Source organism: Rhinolophus sinicus, linkage group LG04 (genome assembly GCF_036562045.2).
Source record: "Rhinolophus sinicus isolate RSC01 linkage group LG04, ASM3656204v1, whole genome shotgun sequence".
In the NCBI taxonomy this organism is placed as follows: Eukaryota; Metazoa; Chordata; class Mammalia; order Chiroptera; family Rhinolophidae; genus Rhinolophus; species Rhinolophus sinicus.
Genome location: NC_133754.1, coordinates 143,916,744 through 143,942,976, shown reverse-complemented (window position 1 = coordinate 143,942,976; position 26,233 = coordinate 143,916,744). Strand labels below are relative to the sequence as shown.

Below are 26,233 nucleotides of genomic sequence, written 5' to 3'. Positions count from 1 at the left end.
TTTACAGATGATAAACTATCCTTGCATCCCTGGAATAATCCCACTTGATTATGGTATATAATCTTTTTAATATAGTGTTGAATTTGGTTTGCTAAGATTTTGTTGAGGATTTTTACATGTGTATTAATCAGGAATATTGACCTATAATTTTCTTTTCTTGTGGTGTCCTTGTGTGGTTTAGGTATCAGGGTAGTGTTGGCCTCATAAAATAAGTTTGGAAGAGGTTCCTCCTATTATATTTTCTGGAGGAATTGAAAAGGCTTGATATTAATTCGTCTTTGAATGTTTCGTAGAATTCACCAAAGTGAAGGTATCTAATCCTGCATTTTTGTTTGTTTTTCCCCAAAAAAGACATACAGATGGCCAACAGGTTCATGAAAAGATGCTCAATATCACTAATCATCAGGAAAATGCAGATCAAAACCACAATGAGATATCCCTTCAAAAAGCTATTATCAAAGATTAGAAATAACAAGTGTTGGCAAGGATACAAAGGAAAGGGGACCCTTGTGCACTGTTGGTGGAAATGTACATTGGTACAGCTGCTATGAAAAAGAGTATGGAAGTTTCTCAAAAAATTAAAAACAGAACTACAATATGATCCAGCAATTCTACGTCTGGGTATCTATCCGAAGAAAATGAAAACATTAACTTGAACAGATATGCAAACCCCCATGCTCATTGCAGCATTATTTATAAAAGCCAAGAAATTGAAGCAACCTAAGTGTTCACTGATGAATAAATGGATAAAGAAAATGTGGTATATACGTACAACTGAATATTATTCGGCCATAAAAATGAAGGAAATCTTACCATTTGCAACATGTATAGAACTTGAGGGCATTATGCTAAGTGAAATAAGTGAGATAAAGACAAATGCCATATGATCTCATTTATATGTGAAATCTAAAATTAAAAAAGCAAAACCAAAACCAAAAAATCTAGTTCATAGATACAGAGAGCAGACTGGTGGTTGCCTGAGGCAAGGGGATAGAATGTGAGAGAAGGGGATCAAAAGGTACAAGTTTCCAGTTATAAAATAAATAAGCCATGTATAGCATGGTGACTATAGGTAATATTACTGTACATATTTAAAAGTTGCTAAGAGAGTAAATCCTAAAAGTTCTCATCACAAGAAAAAATAATTTTGTAACTGTGTATGGTAATAACTGTTAACCAGACTTACTGTAGTGATCATTTTATAATGTATACAAATATCAAATCATTACATTGTACATCTGAAACTAATATAACGTTGTATGTCAGTTATACCTCAATTTGGATTTCTAGTCAAGATGGCGAAGTAGGTAAACGCTGTGCTTAGTTCCTCTTACAACCACATCAAAATTACAACTAAACTACAGAACAAACATCATTGAGAACTACCCGAAGTCTAGCTGAACCAAACACTTCCAACTAAAGGTTCACACAGAAGAAGGCCTATAAAGGAGCTCTCCCATAAGACTGTCAGTTGATATCTCAACAGAAACTTTGCAGAAGGAATTGGCATGAAATATTCAAAGTGATGAAAAACAAGGACCTACAACTAAGATTATTCTGCCCAGCAAAGCTATTACTTAGAATCAAAGGACAGATACAGAGCTTCCCAGACAAGAAAAAGCTAAAGGAGTTCTTCACCACCAAACCAGTATTGCAAGAAATGTTAGAGGGACTTCTTTAAGACAGAAGAAAAAAAGATATAAATGTAAATGAATTAAATCAATCAAAAGACAGGGTGGTTGAATGGATAAGAAAACAAAACCTTACACATGCTGCCTACAAGAGACTCACTTCAGATAGAAAGACATACTTGTACATAGACTGAAAGTAAAGGAATGGAAAAAGATATTTCATGAAAATGGAAACGGAAATAAATAAAAAAAAGCAGGGGTTGAAATACTTATACCAGGCAAAATAGACTTTAAAAGAAAGGTTATAACAAGAGACAAAGAAGGACCCAGTAATCCACTTCTGGGTATTTTTCTGAAGATACCCCAAATGCTATTTCGAGGGGACGTATTCATCCCTATGTTCATTGCAGCCTTGTTTACAAAGGTCAAGATGTGGAGACAGCCTGGGTGTCTGTTGATGGATGAATGGATAAAGAGGAGGTGGTACATATATACAATGGAATGTTGCTCGGCCATGGAAGAGAATGGGTTCTTGCCATCTGCAGCGGCATGGATGGGCCTGGAGGGTATTGTGCTGAGTGGAGTATGTAAGACAGAGAAAGACAGATGCAATGTGATTTCACTTACATGTGGATCTAAGAACAAAATTAACAACAAAACAGATTCATAGATACAGAGAACATTGTGATGGTTGCCAGATGGGAGGGAGGTTGGGAGAGTGGATGAAAAAGGGGAAGGGATTAAGAAGTACAAATCGATTGTTAAAAAGTAGTCATGGGAATGTAGGGGATAGCATAAGGAATACTGTCAATAATATTGTAATAACTATGTATGTAAAATGTCTGATGGGTATGACATTTATTGGGGTGATGGGAGGGGATTTGAGGGGCAGGGTAAAATAGGTTAAGGGATTAAGAGGTAAAAATTGCTAGTTATAAAACATTGGATGTAAGGCACAGGGAATATAGTCAATAATATGGTAATAACTATGTATAGTGCCATGTGGGTACTAGTCAGGGGGATGACTTCTTGAATTATATAAATGTCTAACCACTATGCTGTATATCGGAAATGAATATAAAGTAATATTGACTGTCAACTCTAACTGAAAAATTTCAGAAAGGGGGAAAAAGTTGAAGAGGAGTAAGTCCAAATTTCCAGGTATAAAACAAGTCACGGGGATGTAATGTACAGCATAGGGACTATAGTCAATAATATTGTGATCGCATGGTAGTGTCAGATGGTTGCTGGACTTATGGTGAGCACTTCTTTAGGTATATAAATGTTGAATGACTATGGTGTACCCCTGAAACAGATATAACTCTGTATGTTAGCTATATTTTAATTAAAATCTTTAAAAAAAAGAAAAGAAATTAAACCTCAATTTACAAAAAATTAAAAACTTTTGTGCATCAAAGGACATTATCAAGAAAGTGAAAAGAAAATTTTACTGAATGGGAGTAAACATTTACAAATCATACCTGATAAGGGATGTGTATCTAGAATATATAAAGAACTCCTAACTCAGTAGTAAAAAGACAAGTAACTCAACTAAAGATAAGCAGAAGATGTGACTAGACATTTTCCCAAAGAGTATACCTGGGGTGCCAAAAAAATGTATACAAGTGGACACTTTGGTCAACGTTGCTCAAGCAGTAGTTCACCACAATCAGAAGTGTCTGGACACTGATGGTAACCACTTTGAGCACCTCTTGTAATTGCAGAAGTCAAACATGACTTGCATTCATTTTTTGTTATTGGTATATATTGAATATTACAATTTTAATACAGTTTTCCTTTCTTTAAATGTGTATACATTTTTTTGGCACCCTCTGTATATAAATGGCCAGTAAACACATAAAAAGATGCTCAATATCATTAGCCATCAGGAAAATGCAAATCAAAGCACAACAAGGGCCCGCCCGGTGGTTCAGGTGGTTAGAGCTCCATGCCCCTAACTCCAAAGGCTGCCAGTTCGATTCCCACATGGGCCAGTGGGTGCTCAACCACAAGGCTGCCAGTTCAACTCCTCGAGTCCCACAAGGGATGGTGGGCTCCGCCCCCTGCAACTAAGATTGAACACGGCACATTGAGCTGAGCTGCCGGTGAGCTCCCGGGAGGCTCAGTTGGTTGGAGTGCGTCCTCTCAACCACAAGGTTGCCAGTTCAATTCCTCGAGTCCCACAAGGGATGGTGGGCTGCGCCCCCTGCAACTAGCAACAGCAACTGGACCTGGAGCTGAGCTGCGCCCTCCAAAACTAAGACTGAAAGGACAACAACTTGAAGCTGAACAGCACCCTCCACAACTAAGATTGAAAGGACAACAACTTGACTTGGAAAAAAGGCCTGGAAGTACACACTGTTCCTCAATAAAGTCTTGTTCCCCTCCCTTCCCCAATAAAATCTTTAAAAACAAAAACAAAAAAAAGAAAACCGCAATGAGATACCCCCTCATACCCACTAGGATAATTATCAAAAAGAAGTACAATAACAACCGTTGGTAAGGATGTAGAGAAATTGGGATCTGTGTATTGCCGGTGGGAAACAAAAAGGTATGGTCACTTTTGAAAACAGTTTGGCAGTTCCTCAAAAGGTTAAATATAGAGTTATTATATAACCCAGGGACTGCATTTTTAGATATATATCCAAAAGAATTGAAAACATATTTGCACACAAAAACTTGTACATGAAATTTTATAGCAGCATTATTTGTAATAGCCAAAAAGGTAGAAACAATCCAAATGTCCACCAATTGACAAACGGAAAAATAAGATGCATAGCTACACAATGGAATATTACTTAATAAAAAAGAATTAAGTACTGATAAATGTTACAACATGATTGAAAAAATAATGCTAAATTAAAAAAATCTAAAACAAATAATATATATTATATGATTCTGTTTATATTTAATGTTCAAAATCAGCAAATGTATAGAGACAGAAAGCAAGCTGCAGGGGATGGTTGGAGGCCATAGTATTGACTGCTAATGAGTACAGGGTTTCTTTCTGAGACAACAAAAATGTTTAAAAATTGATTGTTGTGATGGTTGTACAACTCCAACATAATAAAAGTCAAAGAATAGTATACTTCAAATGGATGAACTATAGCACGTGCATTAAATCTTAATAAAGCTGTTTTTAAAAAGTAAAACAAATTGTTAGACATAAGAAAAACATGGAGTGAAAGATACAAGATGTAAGAAATCCACTTTAAACATAAATATATTGATAGTTAAAAATAGGACAGGAAAAAAACATGCAAATACTAATCAAAAGAAAGTTAGAATGGCTACATTATTATCAAAATGGACTTTCAAGCAAAGAAAATTGCTAGGTATAAAAAAAGGATAATAACATGACAACAAAAGGATCAATCTTCCCAAAACACATAATAATCCTAAATGTTTATGCAGCTAACAACAGGGTATTAAAATAAACAAGGCAAAACTATCGAACTAAAGAGAAATAGCCAAATCCACAATTACAACTAGGGATGTCAATGTAACTGATGGGACAAATAGACAAAAAAAATCAGTAAAGATATACAACACCTGGTAGATAGAAGACTATCAGCCAAATTGACATTTATAGAACACTCTACCCAACAAGAGCAATATATTCTTTTTAAGTACACATGAAACACTTTCCAAGATAGACCATATCTGAGCCATAAAACCTACCCCAACAAATTAAAAACAAAACTGAAACTTATACGAAGTATGTTCTCTTACCACAGTGAAATTAATTAGAAATCAATAAAAGAAAAATATCTGGAAAATGCCCAAGTATCTATAAATTAAATTACTTCTAAATAATCTACAGGTTAAAGAGGAAGTCACACGGGAAATTAGAAAATATTTTTATTGAATGAGAATGAAAACACAGCATCAAAATTTTTAGAGTCAGACAGAAAAAGCAGAGAACCATGTGATTTCACTGATATGTGGTATATAAACCAAAAACAACAAAAGAACAAGACAAACAAATGAGAAACAAACACTCATAGACACAGACAATAGTTTAGTGGTTACCAGAGGGTAAGGGGGGAGGGGGGTGGGAGATGAGGGTAAAGGGGATCAAATATATGGTGATGGAAGGAGAACTGACTCTGGGTGGTGAACACACAATGGGATTTACAGATGATGTAATACAGAATTGTACAACTGAAATCTATGTAATTTTACTAACAATTGTCACCCCAATAAGTTAAAAAAAAAATTTAGAATGGCGATAAAGAATCTTGGGAAATTATATAATTAAATGTTTACATTAAACAAGAACTATCTAAACTTCTACCTTAAGAAAGCAGAAAAAGTAAACTCAGAGCAAACCAAAGGAAGCAATATTGATATGAATAGTAATAAATGAAATTTAAAACAGATAGAGAAATTCATTAAAACAAAAAACAGGCTCTTTGAAAAGATTAATATAACATAAACACATAAACCAGAGTGATCAGGATAAAAAAAGAGAGGACGAAAAACAACCAATATCAGGAATGAAAGAGGGAAGAGCACTACAGATTCAAAGATCTAAAAGACTATAAATGAAATTTTACTAAAAACTCTATGCTCATAAGTCCAACAACTTCATTGAAATGGATAAATTCTGGAAAGAGATACTATCAAAACTTGCTTAAGAACTTTGTAAGAGGTATAAATGATAAATGTCTAACTATTACATTGTTTTGTACACGTGAAACTAATTTAAAAAATGCAAAAAAAAACCCGCTTAAGAAGAAGTAGTTAATCTAAAAATTCCTCTATCCATTAAAGAAAATTTTAATCATAATTAAAACTCTCCAACAAAGAAAACTCCAGGCCCAAATGCCTTCATGATGAATTGTATCAAACATTTAAGAAATAATACTAATTTTACACAAATCGTTCCAGAAAACAAAATAGGAAGAAAAAGTTCCTAACTCATTTGACAAGACCCTAACATGAAGACGAAGACAAACTTACAGACCAGTACTTCTAATGAACATACAGGTAAAAATCTGTGACAAAATGTTAGCAATATATAAAAAGGATACACATCGTGACCAAGTAAGATCTTTTACCCAAGGGCAAGCCAGATTCAATATTAATATCAATAAACGCAATTCACCAAATTAATGTTCTAAGGAATAAAAACCATATGATGATCTCAATAGATGCAGAAAAGCATCTGACCAAATTTATCATCCACTCATAGTAAAAATGCTTATCAAAGTATGAGGTCTGACAATTAAGTTCACGAACTTGTTACAACGCTGTTGCTAACCTGTTTTTTGACATCAGAGGGATTATTCATTATGAATTTGTACCAACTGGACAAACAGTTAACCAAGTTTACTATTGGGAAGTGCTGAAAAGCCTGCATGAAAAAGTTAAACGACCTGAATTTTTCACCAACAATTCATGGCTCTTGCATCACGACAACGCACCCGCTCAATGACACTGTCTGTAAGGGAGTTTTTAGCCAGTGAATAACTGTATTGGAACACCCTCCCTACTCACCTGATCCGGCCCCCAGTGACTTCTTTCTTTACCCAAAGATAAAGGAAATACTGAAAGGAAGACATTTTGATGACATTCAGGACATCAAGGGTAATATGACAGCTCGGATGGCTATTCCAGAAAAAGTTCCAAAATTGCTTTTAAGGGTGGACTAGGCACTGGCGTTGGTGCACAGCTTCCCAAGGGAGTACTTCGAAGGTGATGTAGTGATATTCAGCAATGAGGTATGTAGCACTTTTTCTAGGATGAGTTCGCGAACTTAGCTGTCAGGCCTCATAATTCAAGCTCAGACGTACTCGCGACGGCACACAAAAACATGCAACAACAATAATGAACACCACTCAGCACGACAGCGCCACACCTCCACGTGAACACAGCTGTGAGACACTGAAATACCAAGGTTATGAAACCTTACTGAGCTGTTTGTACAGTGCTGCCCATGTAAGCGCACGGTGGCAAGTTCACGAACTTAATTGTCAGACCTTGTAGGTCAATGAGATAAACTCCAGAAATAAACCAAGACGTATATCATCAATTAATTTCCAACACAGTACAAAGGGAATTCAATGGAAAAAGGATAGTATTTCGACAAATGATTCTGGAACAGTTGGAGAGCCACAAAATTAAAAAGAAATGAATCATAAATTCAAATGTAAAACCAAGAATTATATAACTTCTAGAAGAAAGCATAGGAGAAAATATTGGTGGCCCTAGGCTAGGCAAAGATTTCTTAGCTACAACAACAAAACTATGACCAATAAATCCTGATCTTCAAAATAAAAAATTTATCCCAGTCAGGAGACAGTACTAAGAGAATAAAAAGGTCAAAGGCTGGCAGAAAATATTTGCAAAACAACATCTGATAAAAGATTTATACCCACAATATAGAAAAAACTTTCAAAACTCAGTAATAAGTAAGTAAAATAACTCAATAAAAATAACAGCTAAAGATATGAACAGAATTTTTCCAAAGAAGAAATAAGGATGCAAAATGAGTACATGAAAAGATGCTTAACATCACTGATCATCAGAGAAGTGCAAATTTAAATCACAATAAGATATATAGTTCCTCACTTACAGCTAAAATATCTGCAACTCTCATATACTACTGGTGAAAATGCAAATGGTACAGCCACTTTGGCAAACAGTTTGACAGTTTCTTATAAACATACCGTTCTTAACATACAACCCAGCAATCTCAGTGCTAGGTATTTATTCAAGAGAAATTAAAACATGTTCCCACAAAATTCTGTACACAAAAATGCCATGGCAGTGTAATTCCGAATCATCAACAACTAGCAAAACCCAAATGTCCATCAACTGGTGAATGAATGAACTACTACTAGTACATCCTTACAATAGAATACTTACTACTACTCATCAATAAAATGGACCTAACTAGTCATCCACACAACAGGGATGAATCTCACATCCACTAGGCCAGGTTAAGAAGTCAGCCAGAAAAGACTACATACTATATTATTTCACATATAGGATATTCTGGAAAAGGTAAAAGTACAGGGAAAGAAAACAGATCAGTGTGTGCCAGGAACTGGGACTTGGGGAGGAGTGACTATAAAGTGGCATGAAGGAACGTTTTGGGGTAATGGAACTGTCCCTATATTTTAATTGTGGTGTCAGACTTACGTCTGTACTCATTGTCACAACTTATAAAACTGTTGTTAAAAACAACAGGCCCAAATGGATTCACTTATGCTAAGCCCCAAGTCACCAGAGATTTAATGTCAATTTTGGCTCCCCCAGAAATGGAATTTAAACCAGTCAAAACCAGGAATCGCCTAATCAGCACTAAACTTGGTAACCTGCCTGATAAATCCCTGATACCGCTTAAAGAAAAGTGATTTTGCAATAACCAACCAGCTTTTTTCTAACTTATTTCCCACTCCCTTCTTCCTATAACAGTCTCATTTTGTACAGCTCCTTGGAGCGCCTTTCTATCTGCTAGATAAGATGCTGCCTGATTCATGATGTTGAATAAAACTAATAACATCTTTAAAATGCGATAAGTTGAATTTTATTTTTAACACTGTACACTACAAAGGGCGAATTTTACTCTATGTAAATTATACCTTCAAGAGACTTGACTTGAAAAAATAATTCGAATTTTAAAAAAAAAAACCTCTTTGAATTACAACCTAAGTTAAAATATTTATTAAAGAATTTCTGTTAACTTATTTGGTATGTTGGTGTTTTGACTTTCCAAACAGCTTTACTTAATTATTCTAAAACAAAAATAGATTTAAAAATGTATACCATTAAAACACACACAGTTATAATAATCCAAATGGATTATGAAAATTTTCAGTGTTTTTTGGCTATAACTTTTTAAAGCTTTTTTTTTAAAGATTTTATTGGGGAAGGGGAACAGGACTTTATTGGGGAACAATGGTCAAATTGTTGTCCTTTCAATCTTAGTTGTGGGGGGTTCTGTTCAGCTTCAAGTTGTTGTTCTTTCAGTCTTAGTTGTGGAGGGCAACCATGTGGTTGAGAGGACAGGCTCCAGCCAACTGAGCCATCCGGGAGCTCAGCGGCAGCTCAGCTCAAGGTGCCGTGTTCAATCTTAGTTGCAGGGGGCAGAGCCCACCATCCCTTGCTGGACTCGAGGAATTGAACTGGCAACCTTGTGGTTGAGAGCCCACTGGCCCATGTGGGAATCGAACTGGCAGCCTTCAGAGTTAGGAGCACGGGGCTCTAACCACCTGAGCCACCGGGCTGGCCCCAACTTTTTAAAGCTTTAAAATAATTTTAAAGAGTCTGTCTTGGTTAGGTTCCTCTAAGGGCTCAAGAAAATTAGAATATTTCTCTCTCTTTCATACCAGGAACTCCTGGGGTAAACCAATCCTTTAAGTATTCAAAATTGCCAATTGAGGGATAAAACTATATTTATGCAACTGTTCAAGATAAAATTTACATGTAAAATGGGTTTAAAAATGGAATACCATTTTGGAATTTGAAGTCAAAAGATCACAGATTCTACATTCTCTAGCCCAACTAGTCCCCCAAAACAGTGACTCTTAGCACTGGCTCACCACCTGCACAGCTTATTAAAATGCAGATTCATGGCGCCACCTGTAATCAAATCTTGGGGATAGGTCCCGGTCCCAAGAATCTGCCAGTTAAACAAACTCTTCAAGATCCTCTCATGCACACTACTACTGCTATTGAGAAATCTTAACCAGATCAAAGTAGCACTGCCTGGTGGGGGATTTCCAGTGTTCCCTTGCTGGTTGAGACTGTAATGGCCAATTCTGAGAAGAGAAAGAATTCAATCAATCACTGAAAGTAATTAAGCTCTTTCAAATTTAAATTCATTCTGAAAAACAGTTTTATTAGGCTAGTACCTTTGTGAATATAAATATACCTATTTATAAGGAGATACAAACACATTTTTAAATGACTTGTTTCCTTTTTATAAATGTGTACAAATGTAAGCTATAAAATTTTTTAAACGTTTACAGCCTTCCAGTTTGTCTGTCACAGAGTGGGACTTTTGTGTGCCTTCTCTTTCAAAATTCTTAATCCATGGTTTACCTCCTCATTGGGCTTAAAGTGAGAAGTCTGAAGGTAATTGAATTTCTGAATTTTTTCCCCCTGAGTAATACATTTATCTAGCCAAAGAATCCTGATCTTAAGGATGGACTGCTTTAGATATTACTGTAATGATATGAGATATGCATTCAAAGTTGTCATAAAACTTGTGAACTATACCGAAACATCTTTTAAAATAACTGTAAATTATTTAAACACTCCTGAGTGTCTTTTTTTCCAAAATGCATAGTAAGGAAAAACTTTAAATTCATCTAAATAAAAACTTTACCTAATTTCCCTTGAAAATGGATATATTTTGAAAAGACTTTGAGTACAATGCTAAGAAAACGTCAGAGATGTTAAAATAACGATGGCTCTGCCTTCATTTCTCCATGGAATATAATTCCTAGGAATAATCGAACAACCTAGACTATTCCTATGCCACAACTAGTCACTTTAGTGGAAACTGGGGTCAAATAAAAACACAGGTCACGCCTATAGACCATGTTTACTAACAAAGGAGACAGTAAGTACACTTTTAAAAAATGTTACCATATTTAAAGATAAAAATCAGGGACAAAAATTTAAGTTTTCAATGGACCATTGTAAATACTAGAAAACAGTATTTTGAAAATAGCACTGATTTGGGAACAGAAGACCTAGATTCTAGCCTAGCTTAGACATGTCCTTGCTATATAATCTTTGAAAGTCACTTTAACTTCTTTGAGTCTCATTCTTATAATGGATATAAAAGTATTGGCACCTTAGCATGAACAAAGACAGTGGCACCTAATTGTACTAGTTGTCACTGTATTCATCACCTCCACGAACTCATGGCTAAAAAATAAAAATTCCACATACGCTTTAGTGACATCATTGTGATACTAACATGATTTTTTTATATTGTATTATAAAACATATCAACATTTGGAAGATCTATATAACTCAATGAACAAGTATTTTCCAAATGAGCAAATGCATGATGTTACAAAATCATCCATAAGTGAAAGATCCACTCAAAGTATATAAGAAAGACCAATTTAGTGTAACAGCATAAAGTGTTCATTGATGTAGTTTCAGATACTACATCGTAACTCCCGTAATCTTTAGGAAATTGCCACTTGCTGAGATTTGATATAGTATCAAAGATGAATTTCTACAATTATCTGGAAAAGGCTACTAAAGTTTACATTTACTCCTTTTAATATTTACTTTCCTTTTCCTTCTACTAGCCAGACACTAAAGAAATTTGTAAACATGTAAAACAATGCCATTTGTCTCATTAGTATTTGTTTCATAAGTTATTTTTCATAAAACATTATTAATACTAACACTTAATTGGCATGTTATTTATATTCATATTATTTATTAAATAATTATTTTTAAAATGTTTGTTTTCATATGTATAATACAAAAATATCGATAGCTATAACCCATATAATAAACCAAACTCTCTGGGGTCCTCAATAATTTTTAAGAGTGTAAAAGTGTTCTGAGAACAAAGTTTTAAGAACCAGTAATCTAGACAAGAAATACCAATAGGGAAATGAACTGGTGTTATATTTCTAGTACTTACTAGCAGTCAAAGGTTTATTTTACTCGGCCACAACTTTTCTGGCAGTGTTTTCATTTCCTGGTTATATTATTACACTATAACCTTTATCATAATTCAGCTCCACTTGTAATACTCGCCCATACAAGATGACTAGGTGCTTTCGTAAACAGTGCACTGTGGCACTCCACCCTTGGTGTACAAATAATAGAAACTCCACATCGACAGAGTCCCATAAAGTCACATTTCCTCCAGTGGCCCTAAGTAATCTGTACTAACATAGAAAGATTTTGAAACTACACTAATGACATCTTATATGCTACTTAGAAAATGCTTTTAAGGAAAAAATATCCCCAAATTCTAAGAACTTGGAGTAGAAGTTACAATTCACTTCCCTGTGTCCCTAAATGATATGTTTGAAAATAAATAGAGGGGTTGCACTACCACTTCTTATTTCAGTAGATTTGATTAGAAATAGTCTTAAAAGAGTGCAAAATATTCACCCCTGACCAAGAGTACTTTAGAGAAAAAAAGAGAAAAGTGAAATCTCTTTTTTCAGGGGAGGCAATTTTAAATCAAAGCTTGCTGTATCAATCAATATTAATGTCAAAAAGTAGGCTTCATGCACTGGTGAACAATTGATGAGAGTAATGAAAACTCCACTTTTACCTTTAAATATTAAAGACCAAGGTTCTGGACAAGAATACAGGCAGGGTTAACAGTCACCATACACTACAATATGATGAGAAGAGCAACCTGTGACTAAAACTCCATTCTAGGACATTTTAACACTCCTGGAATGTGGTGACGTGATTCTCACATCACTGATTAACCATCAGCGACTCAGCCTATTATAATAAATGGTGGAGCTGAAGTGAATAATCAAAGAGGTGAAACTATATAGTTTATTGTCATATGCTGATAAACATGGAGGATACTGAGATTATAGTATATAACAATGTTTACCTTTTTTGATAAAAGAACAACAAAAAAATAATGATCAAGCCACCTGAAGTATAGATATTCAACCACGAACCCAAAATTCTCAGTCTTGTTTTCTCTTTATTAAATGTATATTCAAAGCACGTAGAAAATCTTTTCAATAGGCTACACTGATTCATGTTCATGGATCACCATGTGCACACTCTACTATAAAGTTTTTTCTAATCAAATTAGCTGAATAAGACCTTTAAGATAATCTTTTATAGACCAACCCCATTTTTTAAATCAATCTATCTATCTATCTATCTATCTATCTATCTATCTATCTATCATCTATTTTTGCGGTGGTAGTAAAAAACATAACATAAACTTTACCATCTTAACCATTTTAAGGTGTGCAGTTCAGTAGTGTTAAGTACTTTCACATTGTTGTACAACAGATCTCCAGAACTCTTCCATCTCATAAGTCTGAAACTCTATACCCATTAAACAACAATTCCCCTTGATCCTTCCCACTAGCCCTTAGTAACCACCATTCTACTTTCTGTTGCTATGAATTTAGATAACATCATATAAATGGAATCACACAGTATTTGTCTTTTTGTGACTGGCTTATTTCACCAAGCATGATATCTTAAAGGTTCATCCATATTGTAGCAGGTGGCAGAATCCCCCTCCTTTTTAAGGCTAAATAATATTCCATTGTATATACAGAGGGTGCCAAAAAAATGTATACACATTTTAAGAAAGGAAAAAACTGCATTAAAATTATAATACTCAATATATACCAATAACAAAAGATGAATACAAGTAACGTTTGACTTCTGCAATTACAAGAGGTGCTCAAAGTGGTTACCATCAGCATCCCGACACTTCTGATTACGGCATACTACTGCTTGAGCAACGTTGACCTAAGTGTCCACTTATACTTTATTATTGCCTCATCAGTGGGAGTAGACTTTTGCAAAACAAACTTCTTCCTCTCTGCCCTAACCCACCTTTTATGAACAAGATTCTGTAAAAACAGTGCATTATTTATTTATGGAAGAATGGGACAGGGAATGATGAATCCACTTTTTCAATCTATTTGCCTTCAGAATTTGGCATGTAAGATGAAATTCTACATGAGAGAATGGAATTTTTTCTCTATTTACCTTAATATTTATTAAGATACAATTTTAAAAATGGGGGAATGAAATAATAAATTATGATCAATATAATACTGGAAAGAAGCTTGACTCACCATTTTTTAGGTTTTGATAATGTTTTGTACTTGCTGTACTTTACACGCCATTCAAGAACTTCTTTACAGCGCTGACATACTCCATCATGAAGTTTTGCATTAATTTTCTTAAAAGCAAACAGAAAACAAATTGAGAATTTCACCTGTGAACCAGCTTTGCAAACCTCATGAAAAAGGCACATGAGCGGCAGAGTAGGTAAACGCTGTGCTTGCATCCTCTCATGACCACATCAAAATGACAACTAAACTACAGAATAACCATCAAGAATCACCTGAAGGCTAGCTAAATAGAAGTCCTGCAACTAAGCATATACAGAAGAAGGCCTAAACGGGCGCTCCCATAAAACTGTCAGCTGATTTCTCAACAGAAACTTTGCAGGCCAGAAAGGACTGGCAGAAAATATTCAAAGTGATGAAAAGCAAGGACCTACAACCAAGATTACTCTACCCAGCAAAGCTATCATTTAGAATCAAAGGACAAAGAGCTTCCCGGACGACAAAGAGCTAAAGGAGTTCACCACCACCAAACCAGGTATTACAAGAAATGGTAAACGGACTTAAGAAGAAGGAAAAAAGATAAAAAATATGAATAATAAAATGGAGGTAACTACTTATCTACCAATAATTACTTTCAATGTAAATGGATTAAATGTTCTAATCAAAAGACATAAGGTGGATGGATGGATGGATAAGAAAATGAGCCTTACATATGCTGCCTACAAGAGACTCACTTCAGATAAAAAGGCACACACAGACTGAAAGTAAAGGGATGAAAAAATATATTGCATGAAAATTGAAATGAAAAATAAAAAAGCTGGAGTAGCAATTCTTATATCAGACAAAGTAGACTTTAAAACAAAGGCTATAAAAAGAGACCAAGAAGGACCCAGTAATCCCACCACTGAGTATTTATCCAAAGAAACCCAAAACACTACTTCAAAGAGACATGTGCATCCATCCATATGCCCATTGCAGCATTATTTACTACAGCCAAGATATGGAGGCAGCTTGGTGTCTATCAATGGATGAATGAATAAAGAAGAGGTGGGAGGGCAGCCCATTAGCTCAGTTGTTTAGAGGGCGGTGCTCTTAACAACAAGGTTGCTGGTTCGATCTCGCATGGGCCACTGTGAGCTGCACCCTCCACAACTAGATTGAAACAACTACTTGAGTTGGAGCTGATGGATCCTGGGGGGGAGGGGGGGGACGAGGAGGAGGGGAGGTGGTACACGTATACATTGGAATATTACTTAGCCATGAAAAAGAATGAAGTCTTGCCAACAATACGGGTGGACCTAGAGGGTATTGTGCTGAGAGGAGTAAGTCAGATAGAGAAAGACAAATGTCATATGATTTCACTTATATGTGAAATATAAAGAATAAAATAAACAAACTCAGATACAGAGAACATTTTGAGGGTTGCCAGATAGGAGTGGATTTGGGGGATGAGTGAAAAGGATAAGGGATTAAGAAGTACAAATTGGTAGTTACAAAAGTCATGGGGATGTAAAGTATAGCATAAGAAATATAGTCAATAACATTGTAATAGCTATGTATGGTGTCAGATGGGTACTAGATTTATCGAGGTGATCACTTAGTAAGTTATGTAAATGTCTAGCCACTGTGTTATACATCTGAAACTAATATAACATTGTATGGCAACTGTAATTGAAAAATAAAACATTTAAAACATTTTTTAAATGATATTAAACACACAAAAAGCCACATGAGAAATTTGTTTTTTTAAGAAACAGTAACCTAACTTTAATGTGTGTAACATTTTATGATCTTTTTACATAAATTACTCAACTTTGTTCTTTACAAAAGCAAAAATTCTTAACTGGTGCAGTTAAGAATCATCTAAAAAAGTTTCAATCTCCTGGAAGGAGTATTTTGAAAAAGTCCTCACTGCTGATTCTGATGTGTACATGTTAAAAATCAAACTGTACAGTTTATATATGTGCATTTTACTGTATTAAGTTATATCTCAATAAAAATGTAATAATAAAGAACTAGTAATTCATATTTTAGGACTATTCTTTCGACAATTCAAATCTTACCTTTGAGAAATGAGAACTCAAACTTAGAAATTAGACAGTCCTGAACTGTTATGTCACTCTGTGGGGAAAGGCAAAGGCCATGAAACTTGAGAAAGGAGTGCCAGGGAGAAGCAGCTGCAACCAAGAAGGCATTTAATTATTTAATTCAATCCTTTTGTATTCGCATGTAAAGAAGACTGTTTTAGTAAAGTTACCTTGCTAATGTTTCTTCAAAACAGAAAATAAATATGTGCACATAAGTATCTGTCGAGGGAAAAGGGCTTTATGAGAGGGGAAGAAACCTTTTTTATTACGATTTTTCCCCCAAAATGTGTTGGGAACTAAGTAGGATAGGAAATATTTAAATGTGCCATGTGTTCTCCATAATAGTTTTATATTTTATAACATATTCATTTGATTCAGGACGTAAATTAAATATTTTCACTAAGTACTCTGAGAATTCTCTAACTTACTTGCCTGTGGGTCTTTGCCTATTGTCGTTATAATGAGTATAAGACATTTTAAGTTTTCTTTGCTTCCTTTGTTCCCTTTTTTTTCATTTCTCAGGAGGAAAAAGAAAAGTATCACAAAAGATGCAGATTCTTTGGAGGGTTATTTGATACCTAGTTAAAAGCACAACGTTAGAGATCACCTGAAACAAAACTTTTGAATAGTGCGTGGTTTCTTTAAAGTTCTAAACAAGAAGCAAAATAACCTGACAAAACATTTATTCAAAGAGAAATATTTCAAGGGTATTTTCAAAGATCATAAATTAGGCTGTTGGATACATTATATTTGAATTTAACTCTATGGTGAAAAACATAATTCTGTTACTTATGAATGGTATGTAAGTATTCCTTTTTTTCTTGACCCAGATGGAGAGTCCCAGGGAAAATAAACTCTGCATGCCACCGTAAGTCCTTCTTACAGTGGTCTGCTAACTGTTGCCAGAAAAGAAGGAAATCTGTGACTAATATCCAATTCCTCTTCTTATCAACCTTGGTACTTAGTTATCTCATACTAGGTAGGCTTACTGAGAAATACTCAGAACTGAAGTTCACATTTCATCATTTGTTCTCACTGCCCTCTGTTGCCTAGAATATCTTACTAAAAGCATTAATTATATATTTTCATAACTCTAACAAAGGGAACAAGTTAATGACTTGACCTATGATTACAATATGAATACAATATAACCGTTCTAATTAGAATATTCTTAGAATGCAGAACATCTCATTACCTGCAATTTTATTATATATAACACTGCTTGTTCACTAGGAAGCATTATTTGGTTTCTCTTTTTTTTCTGTATCCAATTTCTGACTAGTTCATCTTGATTTACAAAGCTGCACATAGTTTTGAAACGGGTTTATTTAGGGTGGATCAACAGCAGAACAAAACAGGTCTTTGTGGGAACTTGTCCTGTGAGTGATGTGTGAAGCAGTGTAAATGGAGGTGTACAGAGCTCGCATGATTAACAGGCACTACTACAAAATTAAACTTGATTTTCACGTGTTAAGAAATGAATGAGAGTAAGAATGAGAGTAGTACCTTCACTTAAAAACAGTTGCAGAAAGAAAGAAAACTGTACACCTTATTTTACTGTATTTTGGCAAACTATAAAATGTGAATTCCAGAGACGTGAGCAATGAAAGTCCTTGTTCTAGGAATCATTCTGCCTGGGGCAAAGGAGATGGCACTCAATCCTACCTCACTGTAAACCTATACTGTTTATTTTACAGCTAACCCTGTTTTGGCAATTCATTTTGGAATATTCCTCGTGGTAGAAGAGCATAGGCTATTAAGGTTCAGATTTAAGCATGTCCAAATATAAAATCAAAACTTAAGTTTTGTAAAGACAAAAGCTTTTAAAGATCATTTAACAAGCTTCTTTACAGATTTTTAAAGGAAAAATCTCCAGTGTAAGATTCCACTGAACTTAGGAATCTTCATTAAAGAAGAAAACTTTACCAAGTGAATATTTTTTTAAAAAAGAGAATAAACTTAAGGTATATCAAAAGACACTCCTACTTAGTATATACGTGAAGTCTTAAAAATGTCTTAGCTATCATTAATTCATGCAACATATTTTATGGTAAACGTTGTTGTGCCTGCTTTAAACATTCTGCTGTGAGACAATGCATGTTTATATAATAATATAAATATAATGTAATATAATGCAGCCATATATATATATAATATATAGTATATATAATATATAGCATGTATATAATATATAGTATATATAATATAATGTAATATAATATAATGTAATATAATATAATACAGCCAAATATAATATAATACAGCCATCCCAAAAAGAAACTGGGTGAAGACTACTTCCCAAGAAGATAGCACGAGCAAGTTGTAAACATAACATCTGTATCAACATGCTGAAGCTGAAAAATACTTAATAAAATATAAAGTACAATTTAACAGAAGGACAATACTATTGTGGGGGGGGGAAGAAATTTGACTACCATTCAAGAGCAACTAATATAATCTCTCATTAGGACTTTTCGTACATCACAATTATTTCAGAAATGCAAAAAGTAAAACAATGGCATATTTTAGTTCCCTTCATTAATCGAAAAGAAGAAAAACAGCTTAAAAAATGAAATTCTCGAGGAAAATGCCAATTCTAACTATTGTTGACAATCCATTTCCTTGGAATCCCAGTATTATCCCTTCCCACAAAATTAGGGTATTTTAAATAGGGTATTTAAAACAAAGATTAAATAATCTTTAATTATATCTAAACATGTATCTTTCTGAATTTTCTAGTAACAGTCCCTTAGTATAAATTTGGTTAGAGGACAAAGGATCTTTGGATTTGAGTGCAAGAATTTATATGACGAACAATAATAATGTGAAAATCTGTCTTTTAGAGGTTGTGACTTTCAATTCATAAACTACATTATTTTAAATCCTTTTAATATGGCTAGCACATTGTTGGGCATAAAGTACCTTACAAAACAAACATAAGCAAAAAAGAAAAAACAGATGAGGGAATCAGATTGAGGGAGAAATGAGAATAGGTAGGGAAAATTATGAAGCAGTCAGGAGTGCTGCTGGGAAGTGCATTTGCTAAAGATGGGCCACAAGCGAGATCTGAGCTTCCTAGCAGCCATAAAAACATAATATTCCTGATGTTCACAGGGTCTAGTGGAATGCGTGCATAACATAAGGCCATCTTCAATAAATAGTACTTAATTGAATTCTAAAAACATTCACTTCTATTACGAAAATTTTCAAACATGCAGAAAAAAGTTAAAATAATACAAACGCATAGCCAGATACACACTGTCTAGAGACAACTGTTAACATTTTACCTACTTGCTTTTCATGTGTGCACACTTACGAGGTGCGATCAAAAGATACAGTGAATGTTTAAATTAAAAAAAAAATTTATTACAGTAAAAGACACATTGCCATTAATTTCCCTCAAAATACTGCCCACCCTCCCACTTCAAACACACTTATCCCATCATTCTTGCCACTTTCTGAATGAGTACTGGAAATTCTCTTTCGTGAGTGTCTTTACTTCATCCTCTATCATAACAACGCTCTGTGTCACATATCGCTTCTCGTATATGGCAATTTCTGCCAAATAAAAACATCATCCATCTGACTCACCAGATCTGGTACCATATGACTTCTGGCTCTTCCCCAAAGTCAAAATGACCATGAAAAGAAAATGTTCTGAATTGATTCAGGACATCGAGGCAGCCACGACAGCACAACTAAAGACTCATGAAAGAGGACTTCCAGAGCTGCTTCAGAAAGTGGCAAGAATGATGGGATAAGTATGTTTGAAGCGAAGGGGAATATTTTGAGGGGGATTAATGGCAATGTGTCTTTTACTGTAATAATTTTTTTTAAATTTAAACATTCACCTTATTTTGTGATCACATCTTATAAAATAAGTTGCAGACATCAAGACACTTCACCTAGCAATCATATATACCCTAGAAATAGACTTTTCCAACTTAACAACAATACTGTTACCACACCTCAGAGAAATGAAAAATACCTCTCACGTCATTGATTACAGCCAATCTACACTGACATTTCCTCAACTACTCCCCCCGACCACTATATCAGTATTTAAGTACTGTTTGTTCTCTTTTTATCTAGAAGGCTCTCCTCTATTACACTATGGTTTTGAAAATACCAGGCAAACTGTCTTCAAGAATATCCCACATTCTGGATTTGTCTGATTGTTTTCTAATGGTGTAATTTAACTCATTGCTTTGTCTCCTGTATTTCCATAAAGTGGAAGTTAGGTTTAAAGGTTTGATTTAGATCCAGGTTTAATATTTTTTGACAAGAATAGTTCATCCATGCTGCTGCTGTGAAATTTATATTACTCCAAGTAGGAGGCTCAAAATGCCCAGTTCTCACCTAGTCAGCAATGCAAACTGTGACGGATCACTTGGTTAATTTATTAAGGTGGTGACTGCCCAGATCTCTTCAAATTATAAAGATCAGCAATAATCTATGGGGTCGTGTCAATGTACTATTCCACAATAATATTTTACTTCATGGTTTTAGCATCCATTCAATATCCTTTACCTGACTAAATCATTTTAAACGTTAACTCTATCATTCTTTCTACACTAATTATCTTTAAAAGGTTGCCAGATGAAGTCAGTTTTGAGGTATAATCCATATACAGTAAAATTCACTCAGTTTAGGTGCATAGTTCTATGAATCTGTCAACCAAAACATAGAACATTGCCATCACTATAAAAAAGTTCCCTCATGCCCCTTTGTTGTCAGTCCCCTCTATTACTCCCCAGGCAACACTGACTTCTTAATCTGCTCCTATGGCTTTGCCTTTTCCACACAATGTAATATAAATGGAATGATAAAGTATATATTTGAGGAACTCTTTTTATTGGTGAATGGTATTCCTGCCCTAATGTTTATTCATTTACCATTTGAAGGGCATGTGAATTGTTTCTAATTTGGGGTGCTAATAAATATTTGCATACAAGAATTGATATCTTAATATTGGGCAGATCTTTTTTCTCTTGAGTTAGTTTCTACAAATGGTATTGTTGGGTTACATGATGATTTTATGCTTAATTTTGTAAGAAACTAATAGATTTTCAAAGTGGCTGTATCATTTTGTATTCCCACTAGCCATGTATGAAGATCCACTTTTTCTGCACCCTTTCCAGTGCTTGAAATTATAAATATTTTTATTTTAGCCTTTCAGATAGGTGTGTAGTATTTTCTCATTATGGTTTTAATTTGCATCTCCCTAATAATGTTGAACACCTTTACATGTGCTTACTTGCCAACGTGTATTTTCTTTAGTGAAGGGTCTATTTAAACATTTTGCCCGTTTTTTAATTGGCTTGTTCCTTTCCTTATTATTGACATGAGGGTTCTCTAGGCCTTTATTGATATATGCTTTGCAAATATATTTTCCCAACCTGTACTTTTATTTTCATTATTTTCACAGTGTTTTTCTAAGAGGAGATCTTTTTAATTTCAACAAAGAACACTTTTTCAATTATTTCTTTTATGGACCATGCTTTTTGTATCAATTCTAATAAATGTTTGAAGAATCATCAAGATTTTCACCTACGTTTTCTTTGGGAAGTTCAGTAATTTTAGTTTTTAGTCTATGGTCCATTTTGAGTTAACTTTTTACATGGTACAAAACAGTGATAGAAGTTCTTTTTAAATTATATGTGGATGTCCAAGTTCCAGACCATTGAATTGTGCTTAACTTGTCAAAAATTAAGCAGCTATGGTTCTATTTCTGAACTCAGTATTCTGTCACATTAAACTACGCGTCTACTCTCACCAGTACCACCCAGTCTAGATTACTGTGGCTTTAAGGTTTTGAAATCAGTACTGTGCGTCCAACTCTGTTCTTTTTTCAAAATTGTTTCGGTTATTCTAGTTCCTTTGCATTTCTGTACACATTTTGGAATCAGCTTGTTGATTTCAACAAGAAAGCCTGCTGTGGTTGTGATTAGAATTACATTGAAACTATACATAAATTTGAGGGAGAACTGACATTTTAACAATATTGACTATTCCAATCCACAAACACTGCATTCCTGGGATAAACCCCACTTGTCTGTGATGTAGTTTACTTTTTATCTATTGGTGAATACAAAATGCTAATATTTTGTTGTTGATTTTTGTGTCTAAGTACAATGAGAGATACTGGTCCATAATTGTTTTTTTTTCTTATAATGTCTTTGTCTCATTTTGGTGTCTACCTCAGTTGCTAGAGCATTCTTGTGCATGGATAAAATTAAAGATTTAAAACAGTAGTAAAGATTTTATATTCCTTAGAAGAACACTCTAATATTAAAAAAATCACGTACAATAAGCCCAAATCCACATTTTTAAGTGCTTAAAAACCCATTTAAAAAATCCATTTAAGTATTGGCTCTGTGCGAGGTCAGAGGGATAGTGGATGGGGGCGGGGGGTTCACACAGTGTGAGGGATATAAATGATAAACGTCTAAGTTTTGCTTTGTCTTGTGTACCTGAAACTAATAAAATTAAAAAAATAAAATAAAAATCCATTTAAAAGTGTTTTGTCACAAACACAGAAAAAATAATTATCTTAACTAGATGGAGCTTAATTTCTTATAGCTATAGCTAGCCTTTGGTTTGATCACATTTACAGAACACATTTAGGAAAATGAACTTTATAGTGGATAAATACGAATGGGGCAGGGAAGAGGACAGAGTTCAAACTTCATATAGAAATCTCTTTTGTATTCTGTCCAGTAGTCTGTAAACTTTGTTCACCTCCCAGCACTTAGCTTTATTTCTTTCCCTTTCTTTATTTCTACTGTGTACTAACAATGGTATATTATATTGTATGATTTGCTTATGACAATAACTTATTTTTGTAGATGAAAAATAACTTTAGAGATTTAAAACAATGAGAATTTAAGTACATATGTTCACATTATAGAAAGTGTATAAAAATACAGTTAAAGAAAAAAAAGACAAGTGTCATCACTGATATTCTATACTTTACAGCATTTTAAGCATACATACAAAAGTTTGCATTTTTCTATACATAATAATTGTCCCTTTCATCAATCAAGTACATATTATTTGGATATTAAAGCAAATGTTTCCTAATATTGTCTATAACAAGTTGCTTTGCTTTTTTATCCAGGCAGTTAAAATTTTAAAAGAACAGAAGACATTGCCATTTTCCTTTTCAAAAAAATGTTTTTAAATATTCCTGCTATAAGCAACTTAATATCACACTTATTATAGATAGAACACCACTACTATATAATCCAGAATATCAATCCTGAGTTCCATTCACTTAAAACTTTCAAACCTACAAACTCTTTTTTAATATAAGAAGTAATAGTTTAAATATCTATTACGTACTCTCAGAAATACCTTATTTGGATAAGTTACTGAGTCTTACTATTTTTAATGTATTTTGTTATTTCACAAAATGAACCAGTCATATAAATAGTTCAGAAATACTTTTGAAGTGAGTTCTAGTAGTAAAATTGGTTTTATTGTCATTTAAGGAAAAATATAAAACCCAAGTTACTATAGGCTTGTTTCTTTTTAGGAAACCACATCTGTTTAATGTAGCTAATTAGAGATTAGCTGTCAACATCATAAAGAATTTTTCACAACAAATCTAGTCCAAGTCTCCTTTAAGCAAAATATTACCCCAGTGTTCTAAAATATTGGACATACCCAATGGTTTAAAACAGTAAAATATTGCTGGTTAAAATCAGAATTAGGAAGCAAGAACCTGATACAAAGATACTAATCAGACTAACCTCAGAGTTCCATAAATGGTGGAATCCAATCTTTTATAATTTAGTTTCCACATGCCACCTACTCTCAATTTAATCTCTAATTACAGTTCTCTAAAACTGTTTTTATTGGGGGAAGTGGGTTATTGAGATTTGAAAATGTAGCATTTAAATTGTGGAATCAAAATGTTGTAAACCCTCTCTTTGAGAAAGAATATTTTTAATCAGAATAGGAACTTCCCCTTTAAGATGGGACAAACTGTGATTAAATAAGTAAAACCTATAAAAATAAACAAATAAAATACTTGATATACACATATACATACATCAAATACATAAATATTTGTTACCAATATTTGACTCTTTTACTGTATAAAACTCTAATTAAAAGCTACGTAAGGCATCCAGGAGGTATATTTCTACAGAAACAATTTTCTTCCCTGAAGTCTACTCAATTTTCCTCCAATTCACTCTATATTCATCTTACGTCCATAAAACACCAATACCAAGCAGAAAAGTGAAAATATTTATTATACTCAAAGTGCTCTTCTTGTTCAATATACTTACAACGTAAGTTTTTTCTAGTCAAGAATTAGTATTTGATTCCCTCTCTCACTTTTTTGTTATTACTGGCATCTTTAATAGGCGACATCTGCGAAAATAAACAATTGCATTTTTATCCAAAGACTGAATATAAAATGAGTTCTGATCATCCCAAACAGAGGGACTATTCTCTCAATAAGCGGGTAGAGCTATTGTGTTTGGCTGCAATTATACAGAGAGGGTTTATATAGAAACTACCCAAAGTACCTACTGATTTATTTCATCACTCAAGCAAACTACCCAGATTTTCAATGACAAACTTAATACAAACAGACACTTAAATGGAGCCACACCTGCCTACAGGCAGAAACATGCTGCTGCAATATCTTCTTCTGGCAGTAGGGAAATCTATTAAGAAAGCAAATTTTTTTTTTCAGAAGTGTATTTCACTCATTTGTTTTCAAAGAAAAATAACATAAGTTGGTACAGTGTATTTTAGCAACAACAACAAAATTTCTGTAGGATTGTGAGAACCAAAATACTGCCTTGATAAACCAATGACATCTTTAAAAGATGTGGAGAGTTGGACCAAACAACATTCTGGTGTGAAAGTTTTTAATTCTCTCCATTTTGTTCTAAAAGGCATAACTATGAATGTTTAAAAAAACACGTTTTTATAGAAGGACCCACAATGCAAGCTAAAAACATATTATAAACAGAACAGAGAAGTAATAATCTGACAAGGGGAATTTTGCATTTCAACAATTAAAACATTGGCACTAAGTACTTTAAGATAACGTGTTTTTAATTATCTTTGTGCCATCTTAATTATTAACTATAGGACATTTTTAGTAAGTAAGTAACACAAGAACAACTTTTCTAAATGGAAATAAACAGCTTCATTGTCAGAGCAGTTCTATAGGAAGTAAGCTTTGCTTCCTCAGAATTTTGCTGTAAGTGGCGAAAATGTCAATGGTTTTATCTAGGAATAATTTGTCTTTTCTGAAAAAAGACGCACCTTACAACACAGGATTGTACCCAACTCCATTTGCTCCTTCTCAAGAGCGTTTGCTAATATTTCTTCCTCTACTTACCCCTTAAAAATACCCATTCCCCAATATTTGTTTAATCATCAACTCACTCACTCACTCTCTCACTCTGTCTCTGTTTCTCTCGTCAATCTAGGTGCCTGTTCAGTGCTCCTTTCTTTTCACACTATTTACTCTTGGTCAACTGAACCTGTAACTATAGCCTAAGCAATGAGCTCAATGAGGATTACATCCAAAACTATGTCCCCAGTCCTACTGTCTCTCTGAAGTCCTGATGTCTCAGATTGCATGTGGGATATCCATTTTCCTCCTCATGGAACTCCTTGAAACACCTCAAATTCACAGGCTACATAGCAATCACTAGCTTAGCAATAAAATCTGTTCCTCCTTTGTCCCAAACTTCATCTT

General features: G+C 34.1%; 1 protein-coding gene across 1 annotated transcript in view; it reads right to left on the bottom strand.

Annotated features, from left to right (window-relative positions):
• The window catches only part of LG04H9orf85 (linkage group 04 C9orf85 homolog), a 50,316-nt gene that overhangs the window by 8,790 nt on the left and 15,293 nt on the right, over positions 1–26,233 (bottom strand). The window contains exon 2 of the mRNA XM_019736676.2: positions 14,420–14,526. Within this exon, the coding sequence (XP_019592235.2) occupies positions 14,420–14,526 (107 nt within the window). The remainder of the gene's footprint in view (positions 1–14,419; positions 14,527–26,233) is intronic.